The following is a 21,429-nucleotide window of genomic DNA, read 5'->3' on the forward strand; positions in this document are numbered from 1 at the left end:
ACTACTGGAAAATCTGAATGGTCCTTTTGCTACTAAAGAAATTGAATCTGTAATTAAAAATCTTCCCACAAAGAAAACTCCAGGCCCAGAAACCTTCACTGGTGAATTTTGCAAAACGTTTCATTGAAAACTAATACCAGTTTTACACCAGCACTTTCAGAACATTGAAAATGTACACTTTCCTGACTCATTTTATGAAGACAGCATAACTCTGATATCAAAACCTGACAAGGGGTTAATGTTCTTCCGTGAGATTGAGGCCCAAGCTCTCAGGGTCCTTCAGAAGCTGCTTGTCTGCCTTCTGGGCTTAGCCAGCTTGGGCAAGTGGAAGGTGGATGAGGAGAGCCAGGCACCTGGGCCAGAATGTAGAGCCCCTAAGTGAACACAACTCCCCTCCAAAGCTTGAATTTGGGGTTCAGGGGTGTCTTAGTTATCTAGTGCTGTTACAACAGAAATGGAAGTGGATGACTTTGACAAACAGAAATTTATTCTCTCACAGTTTAGGAGGCTAGAAGTCCAAATTCAGGGTGTCAGCTCCAGGGGAAGGCTTCCTCTGGGGGAAGGTCCTTGTCATCAATCTTCCCCTGGGTCTAGGAGCTTCTCAGCCCAGGGACCCCAGGTCCAAATGACATGCTCTGCTCCTGGCTCCTCTTGCTTGGTGGTACTGAGTTACCTCTCCTCTCTGCTTGCTCCTCTCTTTTGTATCTCAAAATAGATGGACTCAAGATACAACCTAATCCTGTAGATTGTGTCCTGTCTCATTAACATAACTGCCTCTAATCCTGCCTCATTAACACTAAAAAAAAAAAAAAAAAGAGAGAGAGAGAGAAAGAAAACCAAACCAATTGTTGTCAAGTCAATTCCAATTCATGGCAACCCTATATGACAGAGTAGAACTGCCCCATAGGTCTTCCAAGAAAGAGCTGGTGGATTCAAACTGCTAACCTTTTGGCTAGCAGCTGAGCTCTTAACCACTGCACCACCAGGGCTCCCATTAACATCATAACCAAAAAAAAATCCATTGCCATCAAGTCAATTCCAACTCATAGCAACCCTATACATCATAGAAGGTAGCATTTACAAGACATGGTATAATAACATCAGATCACAAAATGGAGGACAACCACACAATATTGGGAATCATGGCCTTGTCAAGTTGACACATATTTTGGGGGGCCACAATTAAATCAATAACAAGGCAAGTTAGGTTGTGGAGGGGACAAACATCTGAATTCACTGGGAACTACATGCAGCCCACCAAACCTGGTGAGGAGGATCAAGAAGAGAAATGTGGTCCACTGCCCAGAGTCCATCCCGAGTAAGGGCAACTGGTGCAGATCCCCAGACTACAGGCAGTTGGGGCCCAAGGACCACAAACCAGGAGGAGATGGTAGAAGAGCTGCAGAGGAGAGGTCAGGAAGAGCTCAGGGCGTGGGATGGGGATGGGGATATCCAAGTTGGGACTGTTTTCTTGAGTTAAGGGCCCTACTACCTGGAGCTGATTCTGGGGTACAGAAAGGGGAAGAGAAAAATAGACATTGGCATGCGAATTGGTCCACACTCAGTTTATTGCTTCCTTCAGCTGTGACCAGGGGAGGATTTTCATTTCTCAGTGAGACTCTCAGTAATATCCATTGCCTTCTGAAGGAATTACTAGTTGCTGTGGAAGAGAACAAAAACGTGTGCTCAAGGTACTGATGTCAAACAAATTCTCTTCTACTGCAAAACAGACAATTTTTGCCAAGCAAAAAATTTACGTGGCAGAAGAAAAAAAATTCTTAGAAGAATTTTTGCAGTTCTGCTTGTAAAATTATTGGCCACAAGTAACTTATTTATAATTTTCTATGATTTTGGGGGAACCATCAGTTTAATCAGAGGTACTTGCAAAATGAGGAAATCTAACATATCTTTTTACATACAATAAAATTATGAACCTATACAGTTTTTAAAAATTTAAATACACATTAATTTTACTTTTTCCAAATACTAGAGCCTATCATTTTTGTTTCATTTTGTTTTTTTCCAGTTATAAATAGTTTTTTGTTTTTTTGGCTCCTGAAAAAATAGGCCTTAAGCATTGTACCGATAGTGCCTAGTGGATAATATGGCCCTGATTTTGAGGTTTTTTTTAATAAACTAATTTACAGATCTTTTCTCTTATTAGTCAACCTTTAATTCCATTTTTTCCACAAGAGCAAGTTTCCAATAAACATTTGCTAAACTGAAAAAAAAAAAGTATCGACTTAAATACTCCTTAGTAACAAGACTGTTGTTTGCTCCCTTCAAGTCAATTTTGACTCAGGGTAACAAGATTAGTAGTAGAGATTAATAGTTTTTTGGGGGTCAGTAATTTACCAATTTGCCTGCCCAATCAATATTTAGGAATTAACTGTGGATAATGAATTTCTTCACTGTAATTTCATACATTATTTATTTTAAGAAATGCCTCCTAATTTACTTACCTACTGGTATATGTTTGAGTGCTTTCCTGTGATATAGATCTAAATAAAAAAGAAAATAAATGCTTTTAGTCTGATGCAATACAATCTGTCAAAGCTATATTTATTTTTGTGATAATTTCTTCCTATTTCACTTCAAAGTTGTAGTAAAAGCCAATGTCTGCCAAATTTCTATTGTATACTAATTATTAACAAAAATCAAAATCATAATTTGAGGCCTTTTTTCCATTTTTATATCCACAGACTCCTTATTTATAGTCACCCAACTAATGAATGGGATAGAAAAAGAACGAACTGAAGACAAATTAAACCAGGTTAATTAACAGAGAATTTTTGGTGGGGAAGAAAATCCGGATCGTTAAGATTAGTGAGATAATTCAGTGATAAGAAGACTGGTATAATTTTACCCTCCCATCCTTTCCCTACCTTTGCTATTTTGTGTCTTCAAAACTTATAGTAGATTATACACTGACCATGAAAAGAGTCCCTATTTAATACAGTTAGTTCTCCCACAAACCAATAAAGGAATTTGTCTATCTAGACTCGTGAGTTTACTGCCATGCATGATCCATTGGATTTCTGGCCTTTTTTTTTTCCCTTGCTTTACCCCAAGCAGTAACATTTCCCAGTACCTTTCCACCAGGAAAGAAAATGCTCTTAAAAAAAAAAAATTTTTTTTTTTTTAAACAAATCAAGGAAAATACAATGGGTGCTATAACAGTAAACACAGCAACTATATCTGGCTGCCTTATTAAATTTAAATGAAATAATAAACAAAGAATGCTTTTCTGGTGCATGCTAGCCACAACCTAGACTAACCAAACCAGACCCATTGCCATCGGGTTGATTCCAACTCATAGCAACCCTATAGGACAGAGCAGAACTGCCCCACAGTGTTCCCAAGGAGCAGCTGGTGGATTCGAACCGCTGACTTTTTTGGTTAGCAGTCGAGCTTTTAACTACTGCTCCCAACCTAGACTAATAGGTTAAAACTCCAAATTATGCTCTTCAGATGCAACTTATATTGTCCAAAACTATGGTGGTGTAGTGGTTAAGAGCTATGGCTGCCAACCAAAAGGCTGGCAGTTCAAATCTACCAGGCACTCCTTGAAAACCGTATGGGGCAGTTCTACTCTCCTATAGGGTTCTTATGAGTCAGAATTGACTCGATGGCAATTCATTTGGTTTTGTTTTATGGGTGATGCCTTCATCTGTCCCTCAATATGTTGTTATTATTGCCAGTGAGTCAGATTTGATTCATGGTGACAACACATCTGCAGAGTAGAACTGCTCCATAAAGTTTTCAAGGCTGTGATCTTTAGAAAGCAGATCACCAGGCCTGTCTTCCAAGGCGCCTGTAGGTGGGATCAAACCACCAACCTTTCAGTTAATAGTCAAGCGCTTAACCATTGAGCCACCCAGGGACTCTTACCTTCAATCAAGTTGAACACTATTTCTAGAAGAGATTGATTATGTGAATAACCTGTGTGTGTGTGTGTGTGTGTTGTGAAGTTCAAGTGTAAATCATTCATTCATTAAACAAGTATTTATTGAGCAGTTACCATAAACCAAGAACTCTGCTTGGTACTGAACATAAATTGGTCTGTGAAATAACCATGGCCATTGCCCTCAAGAAAGTTTGCAGTGTATAGGAAGAGCAATGCTTGCAGGCGAGCAAAAGATTACACGAATTGCAGTGTTTAAGCATGATATCATAACTCCCTTGGTAACAGTGACACAAGGTAGAGATAATAAAGAAAATGATGTTTTTCTTCATCCTTAGTTTGGCAAAAGTAACTAATGTCAATAAAGCGGTGAGTAGGTAAAGATAAAGGAGCCCTGGTGGTGCAGTGGTTAAGTGCTAGGCTGCTAACCCAACGGTCAATGGTTCGAACCCACCTGCAGCTCCTCGAGAGAAAGATGTAACAGTCTGCTTCCATAAAGATTACAGCCTTGAAAACCCAATGGGGAAGTTCTGCTCTGTCCTGTAGGGTCGCTATGAGTCAGAATCGACTCAATAGCTACGGGTTACGTAAAGATAATTCTAAAAACAATAGAATAAAGGATACGGAAATGTTTCTTAATGGAGGGGGTGACTTCATCATGCAGAACAGAAGCTATATAATATTGTAGGGGAGCCTAAAAACCTTAATCTGTAGATATAAAAGATATTTTGGAACAGCAATAGATTGAATATAACTAAAACAAGACACTTTAAGAAAAATGTTAGACAATCTAAGAAAATAAAACCTTTACAAGGAGAAAAAAAAGTGAGCAGAACAATAAATATCTGATGACTTCTGAAGGATCACAAAGCCACAACTGTGAAGTGTGGGGAATTGGAAGTTTAAGAAGAATTCTGAGAATCCTTGTTAACACAACTGTAGGATGCTGAGGAGCTGTGGGAAACGTAACTTTTAGTGTGTTTATGATACTGCCTCTTAAGTAAACTCCCCTTAACTGGAGTAACCATTCACCCCATTGTTCGTGAGGGCATATACTGACTGAGCTTGTGAGTGTCAAGCACAATCCAAGGAAAGAAGTAATATTTTCCTTTGTGTATTCCAGCTTAAAGGATGCAAAAATGTTCTGATTATGAGTCAGTTTCACAAACTAATTACACAGACCTTGTCTAGATTTAACTAGTTTTATCCTTTGTATCACAAGAGTAGACAATCAATAAAATTTAATCATTTGAGAAAAAAAGATAGATTTAATTAATAGTTGTTCCTAGAACTGTAAATATTAATACATTGGTTTTCGTGCATTATTCTATCAATTGTGGCTACTCAAAAAATGTTGAGCAATTATTTGTGAATTATTAACTTGTTCATTCTTAGTTTTCAACATATATTTATTTATAAAAAATACTTCCTTGTTTGCTTATCTGACGGCAGATGCTTGGGTACTATCTTCTGACTTGGATCTAAAATTAAAATAATGTCTAAATTTTAAGAAAGCTGCCTACTTTAAGAATAAACATTAGTCCATTTTATACCAAAATTAACTTTAAACACTCAGGGCATCCAAAAAAGGTAGCATTCTTATTTTCCCAAATCCTAAGAGCAACGAAGAGTATGAAAGTCAAATCTGCCAGTGGGAAGAGTATACAGATAGCAGAGATTTGGTTTTTCCTTGTCATTCCTCAGCACAGACTATAAATTTGACTCTGAATGCTGAAATCTGGCTTTAAGGCTACAAGCTGACTTTTTATTTATTGATGTATAAATTGCCACATTTGGAAATTAAAACTCATATTTACTTCTGGGCAGCCTGGCAGACTGAACTGACAGGAAATTTTCCCCCTTTCTATTCCACACACAGAAAAGCTGAAGAAAGTAGTGCAAAAAAATTAATATGCAACTGAGATTGACAGCCAGAAAAAAGCTTTTCCCTCTGTCAGTAAAAAACAAAGAAACCGGAAGCTCAAAGGGAAACCCAGGACTAAATCTGAATGACTGCAACGGCATCTAAGTTACTTCTACCCTGCAGGATGTGGCTTTCATAACCCTCGTTGAGGACATGGACATTTAGATGTTAGAAAGCTGGATGAAGCTGCTTGCCTAAGCCTAGGAGTCCTGAATGGGGCTAATAAACGCTGTGACATCTGGACTTGGGACTGCAGCAGACAAACTATAACTCCCTTGTTCATGGTGACACAGAGAGGACATAATAACAAAAATCAACATTTTGTTCATTCTTACTTTGGTAAGAATAGCTCATGACTCCAAAGTGTCACTGTAGGGAGATGATCATAATAACAACAGAGAGATTAAAGGATAATATAAGCAGGTATTCTTATTGGAGAGGGAGACATCTTCTGGAATAAGAGGAATAAATACAACCTTGTTTCACAATCTAGAAAGGTTACCCTGGAGATATGGATGTGGTCTGGAATAGTAGTGAATTTGGATGAAACTAGAAGGAAAACCACAAGCCAACTGTACAAGTAAACAGTGACTATCTAAGTCAGACAGGGAGGAGGGGAAACTCCCAAACATATTCCATCTGCAGAAGGACCCCAAACCCACAACTGTGGGGTGTGGGGGAAAAAATGCTTATTGGATATCATACAGAGACAACCACCTTTCAGAGAATGGAGGAATACCTAGTTAAAATTATTTTGTAATACTGAGAGGCTATGGGAGATGTGGAATTTTTGTTCCTTTATGACGCTTTTCCCCCACACAGGATGGCACAGGATCTGGTAGTGTTTCATTCTGTTGTGCACAGGGTCTCCATGAACTGGAACTGCCTTGACAGCATCTACCAACAACAACAACATGGTGCTTTTTCTTCAGTAAATTCTCTCTAAGTGGCCTAGGTGTGCATTTGCTCAGTTCTTTATGAGCATACATCAGGAGTTGTAGAGTCTCCAAATAAGGAAGTAAAATCTCCCTTTGTGTATTCCAGAATAAAGAATACAAAAAGAACCTGCTTATGAGTTAGCTCCATCACCATTTCCCGATCATTTATTTCTTTGTATCCCAAGAATAAATTCCCAATATACATTGACTAAATGGAAGGAAAGAAGAGATGGATTTATTTGACAAATACTCATTACTAGATAATAGGCAAATGCAAATATGTTCTTTTTCAGTGCAGCACTTTACCGTGGCTGCTCCATCAATTTAATTGTCGAATATCAATTTGTTCAACTTAATTTTTAAAACATATTTTAATATCCCCTAATTTACTTACCTGCTAGTATCTGTATGGTTGCTGCTTTTTGATCTGGATCTAAATGAAAGTGAATATAAGGCTCCTAAGTGAATATTAAAAAATATTGCCTACTTAATGAATGAATGTCAGATAAATTTATACCTTGCATCAACTTTTTTATACCTCTAATCACCATTAATGAATAATTTCAAAAGATCACTAAATTAGGGTATGCAAATAAGTAACATTCTTATTTACCAATACGCCATATACATAAAGAGTGTAAATGTCAACCAAGGTATTATAAGCATATTAAACTCAACTATTCAGAAACTCTGAGATTACATATTGTAAGATTCCATTTGTAGGCTGATTTTAAGAGACCGGCTGTGATAGTCTCATGTGTGAGTAGGCTATGGTGCCCAGTTGTTTGGTCAAACACTAGTCTAGATGCTTCTGTGAAGCTATTTTGGAGACAGGATTTATATTTACAATCAGCTGACTCTAAATGAAGGAGAGTACCCTTGATAATGTGGGTGGGCCCCATCCAATCATCTGAAGAGAAAAACCTGAAGTTTCCTAGAGAAGAAGGAATTCTGACGCAAAACTATAATACAGAAACCCTGGCAATTTGCAACCTGCCCCCTTCCCTGTGGATTTTGGACTTGCTAATTTCTTAAAGTAAACCAGTCTCTCTCTCTCTCTCTCTCTCTCTCTCTCTCTCTCTCTGTTTCTCTGGAAATTTTAATACTCCAACTTAAAATAAAAGATTGAAAGTAAGGTGACAGAAAAGTTATATCAAGTATATCTAACAAATAGAAAGTTGGCATAGCAGTTACAAATCAGTGAGAATTGAATTTATAGCAACATTAATAGGCACAAAATGCTATTTATTAATTATTTTTAAAAAGCAGTTAGGACAATGTATTTTAGCTCTCCCAACCCATAATTATAGAAATTTATACCTCTAGATCCATGGGCCCTCTGTCATGTAGTCTCTTATATTTCAGGTGTTTGTTTACCAAAGCATTATACTAATATAACCCAATTTGGTAACTTCCAGGCAGTATACATTCTTTTTCTTTACTCATTATACTTCCATAGTGTAAAAGTAATAAGAACTTTGTAAGCAGAGAAATGGTAGAGTTTTATTGTGAATTTGTCACAGCCAAAGCTGGGCAAAAACTTGGTAAAATACCAAGTGCTACGAAGTCCGAAACAGGAGAGGTATTTTTATAGGGAGGGCTAGGGGTTACACATGAGCCACAAGTAATCCTTTTACAGTATTGGTTACACAGACGTTGCATAAGCAATTTCCTGAGAACTATTTTACATGGACATCTTTTTTGGGAACACTTTCATCCTTTTCTTTTCAGAACATTCTTATAACTTGTTTAACCATAAACTATAACTTTGTCATACACCGGTTACAAGCATTCTTTCCAAGAACAGAACATTTTTATGAATCAAAAGTAAGCATAAGCGCATACATGCTCACTCAAGGGGAAGGAGGTGCACATATTTTGAAAACAGAGGCAGGAATTTAGGGCAAAGGGAGTTTTTATTCAGACTTGTGTCAGTCAGTCTTGCCAGGTACCTCAGTTTTAAGGTGCCTATAATACACAATACATATCCTGTTTTATTCCTTGTTTCTTCAGAGTAGACTTCCAAGAAACATTTATCAAATGAATAAAATATTAGGAACTAAATTAATATATATTAATAGTCTTGTTTTCAGTACCATTATTTTTGCAATTGAAGACTGTTCAAATAATATTTAGGAATTAATTGTGAATTATCAAATTCTTCATTCTTAATTTTCAACACATACTTTATAAACACATTCTAATTTTCTTACCTGCTGGCACGTGTGTGAGCACTGCTTTCTGATCTGGATCTAAACAAAATTGAAAATAAGGTCTTAAATTAGTACTAAAAAAGCTTGCCTACTTGACAAATGAAAGTCAGACCATTTTAAAAATCAATATTATCTCTTTTAGAAGACGAGTCACAGAATAAAGAAAATAATGTCCAAAGGTTTCTAAATAAGAGGTATGTGAATAACATTATTTACCCACATATCCCATCCACAAAAAGTGCAAATTTCAAATCCCTCCAATGAGGAGAGTATCAAGAATTTGCTTTTGAAAAGCAATTGCTTTTAAAAAGATTTGTTTTTTCCTTATCACTTCTGAGCAGGTAATATAGGTTTGACTCTGAATGCCTAATTCTGACTTCAGACCCCAACTTAACTTTCTGTTTGTTTAATGACTACATTTTGTAAATTAAAACTCATACTGACTTCCAGACAAACTGGCAGAATAAGCTGGCAGGGCCATTCCTCCTTTTCACTTCCTCACATACAGGAATGCTGAGAAAAAATAACACTTTGTACAGGACGTTTAATGCACGACTGAGGTTGACAAGAAGACTTCCCATGGAGCCAGTGAAAACAAAGAAACTCAGAGCTCAAAGGATAAACAGGAGCTAAAGCTGAATAACTGCAAAAATATCGAAATGATTTATGTGCCTTTGGGCCTAGAGATTTAATATTCCCACCTTGGAAGAAGTTGATGCCCCAGGCTTTACCTGTGGGGAAGTTGTAACTGAGCTCTTAACTAATCTTGGGAGCCATGAGGGGCCATGCAGCCATGAAACAGGGATAATAAAGACTCTGGCCAGTAGTCTTTGGGATGCAGCAGGGAAACTAGCATATATAGGTAGAAAAGTGCATCACCAAGAGAAGTGGGAATACCAGGTCTCCAAAAAGTGTGGAATCAGGACTCCAGTTCACATCCCCAAAAATGCTGAATGCCATGCATGGCAATTATTTAAATAGTTTGCTTTAGGAAGAGCAAAAATGAAAACACCCTACGTGTATGTCTCTACGACACAAATTCTCTTGGGAAAATCATGGACATTAAATAAAAAGGAGTCTATGATTACAAACCATTAACAGTTAATGTCAACAGCCACAGCAAAACAATGAATTCCACATCAAGAACTGCAAATGACTAAACAAAACAAAACCCACTGCCATCAAGTCGATTCGGACTCATAGCGATCCTATCTGGCAGAGTAGAACTGCCCCATAGGGCTTCCAAGGCTGTAAAACTTTATGGAAGCAGACTGCCATATCTTTCTCCCATGGAGAGAGGCTCGTGGGTTCAAACCACTGAACTTTCAGTTAACAGCTGAGTGCTTTAACCACTGAGCCATCAGGGCTCCTTAAAAAAAATTTTTTTTAACATAAGAATATTTAGAATCTCAGTAGAGATCTTTGCAGGAATGGAGTCTAAAAGTCTAGACAGGACAGAGATGGAAATAAAATTGGTGAAATAAAAAGAGTCATCTGAGGAAATCAAACAGAATATGAAATGCAAAGATTAAAAATAATATATGAAAGTGCAGTTACAATCGATAAGGGTGGATTTCCAATTCTGGCCAAAAAGGAGTAAGGAACTGGACTTACTCTCCTGCCTGAAGCAACCAAAAATAAAGATTAAATATATGAAACAATGGTTTTCAGAAATTAGATTACGCACAGCAGGACGGTGAACTTTGAGAGTTACCTGGGGAGAGTTTCCAGGATGTAATGAAGCAAAGGAGAACCAGGTAAACCCCAGCAATCTCCCTGAGTTGAGGTGATAAAACTGTGAGTGTAGGGAGGCCAAGGCAGCTAGAGTTCAAAGGGCAGACTACCAAAGAGGAAGAGAGCTTCACAGAGAAAGCACCTGAGACCTCCCTTCAGTCTCCTGCAGAGTATTGATGCATGCATGTGCAGAAACTACCTGAGCCAGAGTAAAAAATTATCTGACATGAATAAAGGGAGCACGGACAAAAATAGTTTGTGTTTCCACTACCTGAGTTGAAAAATCTCATAATTCACAGGTAGTTAGGTAGTTACTCAGAAGGATATTACCTCAGTACTGGTAAATTTCTGATCCTGCTTAACAAATCCTAAAAGAGCAATGGCGTTAGAACAACTGGATGTTCCTAAGCAAAAAAAAAAAAAAAAGTATCCATATTTCTTAACATATTTAAAAAAATTAATTAGATATGTACCAAAATGCAAAGCTTAAAACTATAAAACTTTTAGGAAAAAAAAATATATATAGGAGACGATCTTTGTGAACTTGAGTTTGGCAAAGATTTTTTAGAAAGAAAAAGAAATTGATAAATTGGGTTTCAATGAAATTAAAAATGTTTGTTCTTTGAAAAGATCATTAAAAGAATGAAAACCAAGCCTTACACTGGGAGAACGTATTTAAAGATTACATATATAATAAAGAAATTACATCCAGAATATATAAAGAATTGCCAAAATGCAACATACCACTGATCAAAAGATTTGACTAATTCAATGGCAAAAAGTCAAATAATACATGAGCAGAGGATCTCAATAGACATTTTTCTGAACAAGATACACAGAGGACAAATAAGCACATGAAACAGTACTCAACATCATTACTTGCAGAAATCTGCATTTTTAATAAATATTTCTAGTACTTCTGAAGATGACTCATAGATCACACGCTGAGAAACAGGAAGGTATTTGAAAGGAAGAGATGTGGGTACATTTGAGTTCTTCTCTCTCAATTATCAGGGCAGTGACTTTGACAAGTGATTTAAACTACACTCCCAAATTTTTGCACCTTTAAACAGGATATTAGCAACCATTTCACATAATTAAATAAGACACTGATGGAGTACTAAAAATTCCTGTAATATAAAATACCGTTGCTACTCATGTTATTGCCTTACATACAAGGTTGAAAATGGTACTTAAGGTAACTTCAGAACACCAATTCAACTTACTCGTTATTTGGTGCCTCCTCTTCCTTTGTGAACCGACTTTTCAAACTATTCCATTTCACAGCTATTATGGTTGCTATGATGAGAATGGGTACAGAAAGGTAGACACCTAGAAGCCATCTGTTCTTTTCAATCTTCCTAAAAACTCTTTCCATGATTAAGCCTAAAAATAAAAATATATTAAAAAGTCAGAAAAAAATAATAAATAGGCCTTCTACTTTTACTTTCAACTTGGAGCAAATTAAGTACAATGCTCTTAATTTTTGTCGTTATTCAAGAAATGTGAGAAAATAATAATAGAATCATAATTTGGGGGACTCTCTCTCTAATCTCTCATTCTAAAAGCATGGAAACTAAGTTACAGAAAGGTCATGCCACTTACCCAAAGTACATCATACAACACCCACAGCAAAATCCGACAATAATGCTGTAAATGGAGTTAAAAAAATTCAGTGATAATGTTGGATCACGTAATTGCAAGGTTACCCAAATTTTCATTGTTACAGAGCACATTATCATAGGATTTCACTGTATTTGTGTATATCCTGTTTTTCTTTGTTAGGTTGCTTGCTTTTGATATTAGGGATTTATTTTTATATATGGAGTCACTGCAGGGCTTTTAAAAGGGCACTGGCATAAAAATCAGGAAACTTGATTCCTAACCCTAATTATACCATTTGTTAGCATTGGTATATAGAGCTAAAACATATTTTCTAAGCTTCATGAGGAGACGGATTTTGTTTGACTCACTGCATTTGTGTGGCGCAAACAGTTAACATGCTCGGCTGCTAACCAAAGGATTGGAGGTTGAGTCCACCCAGTGGTGCCTCAGAGAAAAGGCATGGCAATCCACTTTAGAAAAATCAGCTACTGAAAACTCTATGGAACTTAGTTCTACTCTTACACACATAGGATCCCCATAAGTTAGAGTCAATTCAACCTCACCAATGCCTAGATCAGTGCCTGACATGTATTCATCATTCAATAAATATTTGCTAAATCAATAAGTGTATGACAGAAGCTAAAGTCATGATGAACAAACAGAACATGGTGTTAACATTCCTTTGTCATCTCTTTAGCAGCAACTTATATCAATTTATCTCATTTAAGCTGCCAACACCTTCAGAGTAAAGGCTTGTCTTTTATTTCCTTTCTTTTTCTGCAGCAAAAACACTTAACACTGCTAGACACAGAGTAGATGCTCAGTAAATTTATGTGCGGAGCTGAGTTCACGGGCTCAGTCATAAAAGGGGAAAAGGTTGAAAGATATTTTAAAGGAGAAAGTCAATGATAGCAGTAAAATTTTAAAATTTGAAAAAGTACTCTCAGCTTCAATCACATTTGAGTGTTTAAGACTGGAAAAGGGAGCAAGATAAGAGAGCATATTCAGCTTCCATTCCTTGAGAGAAGCCTGGTTATCTTTTAATTACAAATATCAGTCCCTTTTTAAATGGCAAAAATCTCAATTTGTTTTAGTGAAGATAAGCAGCTTGAGAAATTTATTAAATGGATACAAAAAGAGGAGAAACTTGCCTTGTTTCCCATGCAATCTAGCAGCAACTTTGGCACGAGTTTGGCAATCTGGAGGATTAAAGCCCTCAAAACAGTGGCACATCTGTTTGGAATTGCACACCTAGGATCATTTAAAATACAATTAAATGGTCGTTTAAAAATATTTTTTTCATAAAACATGAAACGATCAGATGGATCACCAAGCTTACTTTTGCAGATTCACCTAGTTTAATTTTGCTGATGTGATATATTTGGTAAGGTAAATCTACAAATCAAACGCTCGGTTTCTTAAAGCCTAAAAAAGAAAAAACAGCAAAAAAGAAGCTATACAGTGAGGCTCACAGTATTTCCATCAAGAGAGTTTAACACCTCATGGGCCACAGCTACTACAGCCTCCACCAGACTGAGTCCAGTACAACTAGATGGTGCCTGGCTACCACCACGAACTGCTCTAACAGGGATCACAATAGGGGGTCCTGGATAACGCTGGAGAAAAATGTAAAACAAAATTCTAACTCACACACACACAAAAAAAATAACAGACTTACTGGTCTAACAGAGACTGGAGAAACCCCAAGAGTATGGCCCCCGGACAGACACCCTTTTAACACAGTACTGAAGTCACTCCTGAGGTTCACCTGTCAGCCAAAGATAAGACAGGCCCATAAAACAAAACGAGACTAAATGGACACACCAACCCAGGGGCGAGAAGGCAGGAGGGGACAGGGAACCTGGTAATGGGCAACTGAAGGTCAACAAGAGGAGAGTGTTGACACGCCATGGGATTGGCGACCAATGTCACAAAACAATGTATGTATTAATTGTTTAATGAGAAACTAATTTGCTCTGTAAACTTTCATCTAAAGTACAATTTTAAAAAAAGCTTAACACCTTCAAATATTTACTAACAATTTTAGCATGCAATTTCAAAAACATGTAATTAATTTCTAACGAAAATAAGGCCCTCCCAGTGTTGTGCCAGAGCCAGCTAGCACCAGCCCCTGGAGGGGATTATGCGCATCTCTTCCTGTGTCCACGTTGTGATATCAGGTTGGTAGCTTGAAGTATTTACACCTACAAATTAAGACTTTCCCCTCCCCTAGGCTGTTGTGTGTGTATATGTGTGTGTGCATGTGTGCACTTTTACCCCTAAATATGTCACAGAAGTGATGACCTTCTCAGGAGGCACGTGATATGCCAGTGTGTCTGAACATGTAACTTTTGATTACTTGGTTAAAGTGCCGTCTTCCAAGTTTTCCACTGTGAAGTCGTTATGTTTCCATTTGTAAGTAATAAACAATTTGTGGGGAGATAATTTTAAGATTATGTAAATATCCTGGTCCTCATAAAACTTTCACCCACTAGTTTTAGCATCCATTGATAGTTATTTAACTCCATCGTTTCTTCTATATTGATGATACTATAAGGAAGAGTTCTCCCTTTTTTCTATTTATTATTATCAGTAACATAGTAAATGACATTACTACAAATGCCATTTGTTATTTTTGATTTATTAAAATATGCTCATTTATTATTTAGTAAAATATTACATATTTTATTGTGTTAAATAAGTCACAATCCATTAATATCATTATTTATATTGATGCCAAAATTGTCTGGGCCAAGTCTGATGACCAAATTTGAAGACTCTTGGGATATATCAATGAATATAGTGTACATGTAATATGTCTGCACATGATTAAGTGAGCTTAGAATAAACTAAGGAGTAATGGTAGATGGTGGGTTGTTAACATGGTTATGGATATATATATATATATATGCACATATATATATATACAGATACATACATAAAACCCATCAAAGTCGAGTAAATTCTGACTCTTAGCAACACTATAGGACAGAGTAGAACTGCTCCATGGAGTTTCCAAGGAGCAGCTGGTGGATTCGAACTGCTGACTTTTTGGTTAGCAGCTGTAGCTCTTAACCATTGTGCCAGCAGGGCTGCGCTATACATACTGTACACATACAGTATCTTAGGCTGGGTTCTCTAGAGAAGCAAAACCAGTAAAGTGTGTAAATATATAGAGAGAGAGATTTATATTAAGGAAATGGCTCATGCAGTTGTAGAGACTGGAACGTGGATCAGGCTGGAGGCTTCTCCTGATTCACGTAGCTGCAAGGGCTGGTGAACCCAAGACTGGTAAGTTAGACAGCAGGGCTCTGGCTCACAGGCTGTAAAGACCAACAAATCCCAAGATCGGCAGGCAAGATGGCAGGTAAGCTGCTAGCTCAAGTCCCAAGACCCAGAGGTCAGATGAACAGGAGCCAGCTGCAGGGTCCAGTGTGAGCAAAAGCCCATAAGCCTTGCCAGAAACTCCACTTATATTCGATGCAGACCACACCCGCAATGAAAATTCCTTTCAATTCATTGGCTACTCACGGAAGATCCCATCATGGAGGTGATCACATTATATCAGATCTCATCATGGGAATGATCACATCATCATACGACTGCCAAACTATATCATACCTGCCAAATCACTAAGAATCATGGCATAGCCAAGCTGACACACAACCTTGATGATCACAGTCCACCCCTTGTCAACTTGGCACCTATGCACAGCTCCTTAAACCATACATAATTTCTGGATAAAGATAATTATAAAGTCATACTTGCTCCTAACATGGTACAACAAACACACATTTATACGTGAAGAAAACAAAAATATTTGACACACACATACAAGGCAGAAATACTCATAACAATTACAGTCCCCGTTTCTGCAACTGGTCTCGTGGTCATAACTGGTATTTAGAACTACCTTCTTCCACCATTCATTCTGTATTACCTTTGCTCTCAGCAAGCATCTCAGCTGGTCATGGTTCTTTGCCTGGTGAGGTGACCCAAAACTTCATTCCTGAGGGGTCTAGGACATTAGTAGTCATGAAGGAATTGGGTTGCTATGGTTTTCCATTGACTTTAATCACAGGACATGGCAGTACTAAGAGACAAACTAAGGGATCTCCCGCATTCCAGACATACTCTTCTTTACCTCCATTATGTAATACCAGTCCGATTTCCTCTTGATAATCAGGATCAATCACACCAGCCAGTATGGTAACTCCCTTCTTTGCCTGTTGATCCAGAGGCATATGAAGCCCAAAGTGGCCAGGTGGCGTTCTTAACTTTCAGTTCAATGGAATCAGCGATGTGTCTCTTGGTAGGAGCATTCCTCCCTTTGGAACTGAGACCTCTAGATCCACAGAGCATAAGGTTGCGAGGACAGGAAGCAAAAATTTTGTGAATGAGTCACTAGAGGTAATAGTGAGTGGTGCCACTCCCATATCTACCCCTTGATTCCTGGACCTGTGAATCATGGCAGTGGGAGAAACAGCACCCCATATTAGATGCTGTTTTAGAGCATATACAGCCTCCTGAAGAAGACTGCCCCAACCCTACAAGGTATTGCCACCTTCCTGGTGCCATAATTGTGTCTTTAGAAGGTCATTCCATTGTTCTACCAAGGCAGCTGCTTCAAGATGATGGGGAACATGGTAAGGCTGGTTAATTCCACGAGCATGGCCCACTGCTGCACTTTATTTGCTGTGAAGTGAGTTCCTTGATCTGAAGCAATGCTGTATGGGATACCATGATGGTGGATAAGACTTTCTGTAAGTCCATGGATGGTAGTTTTGGCAGAAGCATTGCATGTAGGGAAGGCAAATCCATATCCAGGATAAGTGTCTATTCCAGTAAGAACAAAATGCTGCACTTTCCATGCTGGAAGCAGTCCAATGTAATCAATCTTACACCAGGTTACTGGCTGATCACCTCAAGGAATTGTGCCATATTGGGGCCTCAGTGTTGGTCCCTACTGCTGGAAGATTGGGCACTCAGCAGTGCCTGTAGCCAAGTCGGCCTTAGTGAGTAGAAGTCCATGTTGCTGAACCCCTGTATAACCTCCATTCCTGCCACCATGGCCACTTTGTTCATGAGCCCATTGGACAATTACAGGAGTGGCTGGGGAAAGAAGATGACTGATTTCCACAGAACCCATCATTCTATCTACTTGATTGTTAAGATCCTCATCCGCCAAATGCTGCCCTTTGGTGAGCATTCACGTGAGACAAATATCTTCACTCCTTTGGCCCATTCAGAGAGGTCTATCCACACACCTCTTCCCCATACTTCCTTGTCTCCAATTTTCCAAATCTTGTTCCTTCCAAGTCCCTGACCATCCAGCCAAACAATTGGCCACAGCCCATGAATCAGTATACAGTCGCACATCTGGCCATTTCTCTTTCCAAGCAAAGCGAACAACCAGATGCACTGCTCAAAGATCTGCCCATTGGGAGGATTTCTCTTCACCACTGTCCTTGAGGGAGGTCCCAGAAAGGGGCTGTAGTGCTGCAGCTGTTCACTTTCCAGTGGTGCCTGCATATTGTGCAGAACCATCTGTAAACCAGGCATGAGTTTTCTCTTCTTTAGTCAACTGATCATTAGGAACTCCCCATGAGGCCATAGGTACAGATTGGGAGACAGAAAGTAATGTGACAAGAGTGGAGACCACGGACATTTGAGCCACTTCCTCATGCCACTTACTGGTACCTTCAGGTCCTGCTTGGGGCCAATCTCGTACATATCACTTTCATTTAATGATGGAGCGCTTCTGTGTGCATGCAACTTTATGGCTTTGTGGGTCAGACAATATTCAGTTCATGACGGGCAGATCAAGCTGCACGGTGTCTTGGTGGCCATAGTTAAGTGTTCAGTCTGTACGAAGGCCCAGTAACAAGCCAAAAGGTGTTTCTCAAAAGGGGATTAGTTATCTGCGGAGGTTGGCAGGGCATTGTTACAAAATCCTAGGGGTCTGCACTGTGATTCACCAACAGGGGCCTGCCAAAAACTCCAGATAACACTTGAAATGCCATTGGATCAGCCAGATCATATGGCCCAAATGGCAGAGCTGCTTGCACGGCAGCCTGAATCTGTTGCAGAGCCTTTTCTTGTTCTGGGCCCCACTCAAAACTAGCAGCTTTTTGAGTCACTTTATAAATAGGCCAGAGAAGTACACCCAAATGGGGAATATGTTGCCTCCAAAATTCAAAGCAGCCCACTACGCTCTGTGCCTCCTTTTTAGTTGTGGGAGGGGCCAGATGCAATAGCTTATCCTTCTCTTTAGAAGGAATATCTCAACATGCCCCACACCACTGGAATTCTAGAAATTTCACTGAAGTGGAAGGCACCAGAATTTTTGTTGGATTAATTTTCCACCCTTTAGCATGGAAATGTTTTACAAATAAGCCCGGAGTCATTGACGCTTCTTCCTTACTAGGTTCAATCAGCATAATGTCATCAATGTAATGGACCAGTGTGACGTATTATGAAAGGGAAAGGCAATCAAGATCCCTGTGAAATAATTATGACATAGGGCTGGAGAATTGATGTAGCTCTGAGGTGGGCAAGTAAAGGTGTATTGCTGGCCTTGCCAGCTGAAGGTAAACTGCTTCTGGTGATCCTTTGAAACAGGTATGGAGAAAAAGGCATTAGCCAGATCAGTAGCTGCATACCAAGTACCAGGAGATGTATTAATTTGTTCAAGCAATGAAAGCATATCTGGAACTGTAACTGAAATTGGAGTCACCACCTAGTTAAGTTTTTGATAATTCACTGTCATTCTCCAAGATCCATCTGTTTTTTGCACAGGCCAAATAGGTGAGGTGAACGGGGATGTAGTGGAAAACGCCACCCCTGCTTCCTTCAAGTCCCCGATGGTGGCAGGAATCCCTGCAATTCCTCCAGGAACGTGATATTTGCTTTTGGTTTACTATTTTCCTAGAAAGGGGCAGTTCTAATGGCTTCCACTTGGCTTTTCCTGCCATAATGGCCCTTACTCCACTTGTCAGGGATCCAGTGTGGGGCTTGCACCAGTTGCTGAGTATACCTATTCTGATTATGCATTCTGGAACTTGGTAAATCACTACAGGATGGGTACAGGGACCTACTGTGAGATGGACATGAGCTAGGACTCCATTAATAAGCTGACCTCCATATGCCCCAACTCTGACTGGAAGGCCACAGTGACATTCTGGTTCTTCTGGAATTAGTGTCAGTTCAGAGCCAATATCCAGTAATCCCCAAAAAGCCTGATTATTTTCTTTTCCCCAGTGAACAGTCACTCTCATAAAAGGCCATAGATTCCTTTGGGAAGGTTGGAAGAAAAAGTACCAGTATAAGTTTTTGGCAATGTATTACAGTCCTTCCGCAAGGGGACCCAAACTCCCCTTCATTCAACGGGTTGTGGGTCTGTGAACTCGCTCAAGTCTGGGATTTGTTTGAGGGAACATGACTCCCTATTCTGGTGATTCAAGTTAGACTGCTGTTCACTTGACCTAGAATTCTTCCACTTGTGCAGATCAAGTAAATAGTAGACTTCCTATCTATTTCACTCCTATGAACACCATGACTAAGTAGCCAATGCCATAAGTCCATACAAGTCAGTCTATTCTGATTATTGCTTTGACTCCACTGCCCATTATGGTAACCATGCCTACCTCGTCTTTGTCAATCGAGTGTTGCCACTTGGCCCCTACTACCATGGGATCCACTGTAGTTAGATGTCTTAACTTAGTTAGGGTAGTTTCCTCTGTCAAATCTGACTTACATACAATAGCAATCACAGCAGACTTCAAAGATGCTAGGTATCCCTTCACAAATTTGTTCCTCACAGTTGTGATAAAATGTGTGTCCTTTGGGCACTCCATGTTTGGGTCTGTGGGTCTAGCCTGATAAATTCACTCTAGCATGCCAATTTCCCTAAGCCTTTGGATACCTTCTTCTACAGTATACCAAGGCAGGTCTGGTACACTTCAACTTGATTTACTGTAGGCTACCATATAATCCATGCTTCAGTGATCCACCCAAATAAACTATTAGATTCTTTCCTAACCTCTTGAGCTGAAACACTGAATGGAGAATCTGTGCTTAGTGGGCCAATATCAATAAACTCAGGCTGATCCATCTTTATGTTCTTTGCACCATTATTCCACACCCTTAACTGCCGTTTCTACAAATACTCCCCAGGTTTCTGTTTGTGTATATTAGAAAAGTCAAGAAGTTATTTTGGGAGTGTGATGTACCTCCTCCTGGGTCACACTTTGTATTTCACCTTTGTGGCTCTCTGGGACTTTAGTTATAGTTCTAGACGCCAAAATGGGTGGTGGGGATGTGCTTTGAAAACATTCAGCATTGTCTTACAAGGCATGTGCCTCAGGCGATGCCCTAGGCAATGATTCAGACAAAGTCTGGGTTAATCTCATTACATGGGGGTGGAAAGCCTAATGGTATTACTGGGGAGGGTGGATTAGCGGAGTAATCTCTTCAGAAGAGGGTAGGAGAGCTGGTTCTATTGGCAGGAGTGATTCAATGGAATTTAGTGACTCAGTGTCCCCAGATTCCTGATTGTTTGCCCATATGTCCTCATCCCAAGTTTCAGGACCCCATTTCTTCCCAATCAGTGCCCTCACTTTAACTTCAGACACCACTCAAGGTTGGGAATTGAGTTGGCATGTAATTCCGCCATTCTTACGATAAGACTTGGGGTTTGGTTTTCAGCAATATCAGCTCTGTTACTACGAGAAATAAGGCTTTCTTTCAAGGTAGAAGTGGAAAGTATGAGGTTGTTTATGCAGCACTTGAGCTTTGACTCTGAAGCCCGGAGCACATCTCTTTCTTTCACCACCTTGTGTAGTGAAAGTAGGACCAACCAAGTAACTTGCTTATACTTCTCATTCTGACAAAACGGTAGAAAGGTATCAAACATGCAATCACCCAGAGCCTCACCTCTCACCAATACCTGATCTATTGGTGGTAATGTTTTGTGTATTTGTATCATCGCCTCACACCATGGATTAGCAGTGCCCTCTTTACTACTGGAAGCAGCGTCATCAACATCTTTAAGACTGACAGGATTTGAAACCAATTTAGAAAGCTTATCTTTGCAAGTGTGTTTCTTTAGAA

The 21,429-nt window shown here is 39.1% G+C and overlaps 1 protein-coding gene across 1 annotated transcript in view; it reads right to left on the bottom strand.

The window, feature by feature from the left end:
• Positions 1 to 25: 25 nt before the first annotated feature.
• The window catches only part of LOC126065536 (disintegrin and metalloproteinase domain-containing protein 32-like), a 157,860-nt gene continuing 136,456 nt past the window's right edge, over positions 26 to 21,429 (bottom strand). The window contains exons 18-23 of the mRNA XM_049865634.1: positions 13,470 to 13,569; positions 11,940 to 12,099; positions 8,980 to 9,018; positions 7,161 to 7,199; positions 2,463 to 2,501; positions 26 to 1,660 (exon numbers count right to left, since the gene is read on the bottom strand). Coding sequence (XP_049721591.1) covers positions 1,654 to 1,660; positions 2,463 to 2,501; positions 7,161 to 7,199; positions 8,980 to 9,018; positions 11,940 to 12,099; positions 13,470 to 13,569 — 384 coding nt within the window. The 3' untranslated portion in view covers positions 26 to 1,653. The remainder of the gene's footprint in view (positions 1,661 to 2,462; positions 2,502 to 7,160; positions 7,200 to 8,979; positions 9,019 to 11,939; positions 12,100 to 13,469; positions 13,570 to 21,429) is intronic.

Source organism: Elephas maximus, chromosome 22 (assembly GCF_024166365.1).
Source record: "Elephas maximus indicus isolate mEleMax1 chromosome 22, mEleMax1 primary haplotype, whole genome shotgun sequence".
Lineage (NCBI taxonomy): Eukaryota > Metazoa > Chordata > Mammalia > Proboscidea > Elephantidae > Elephas > Elephas maximus.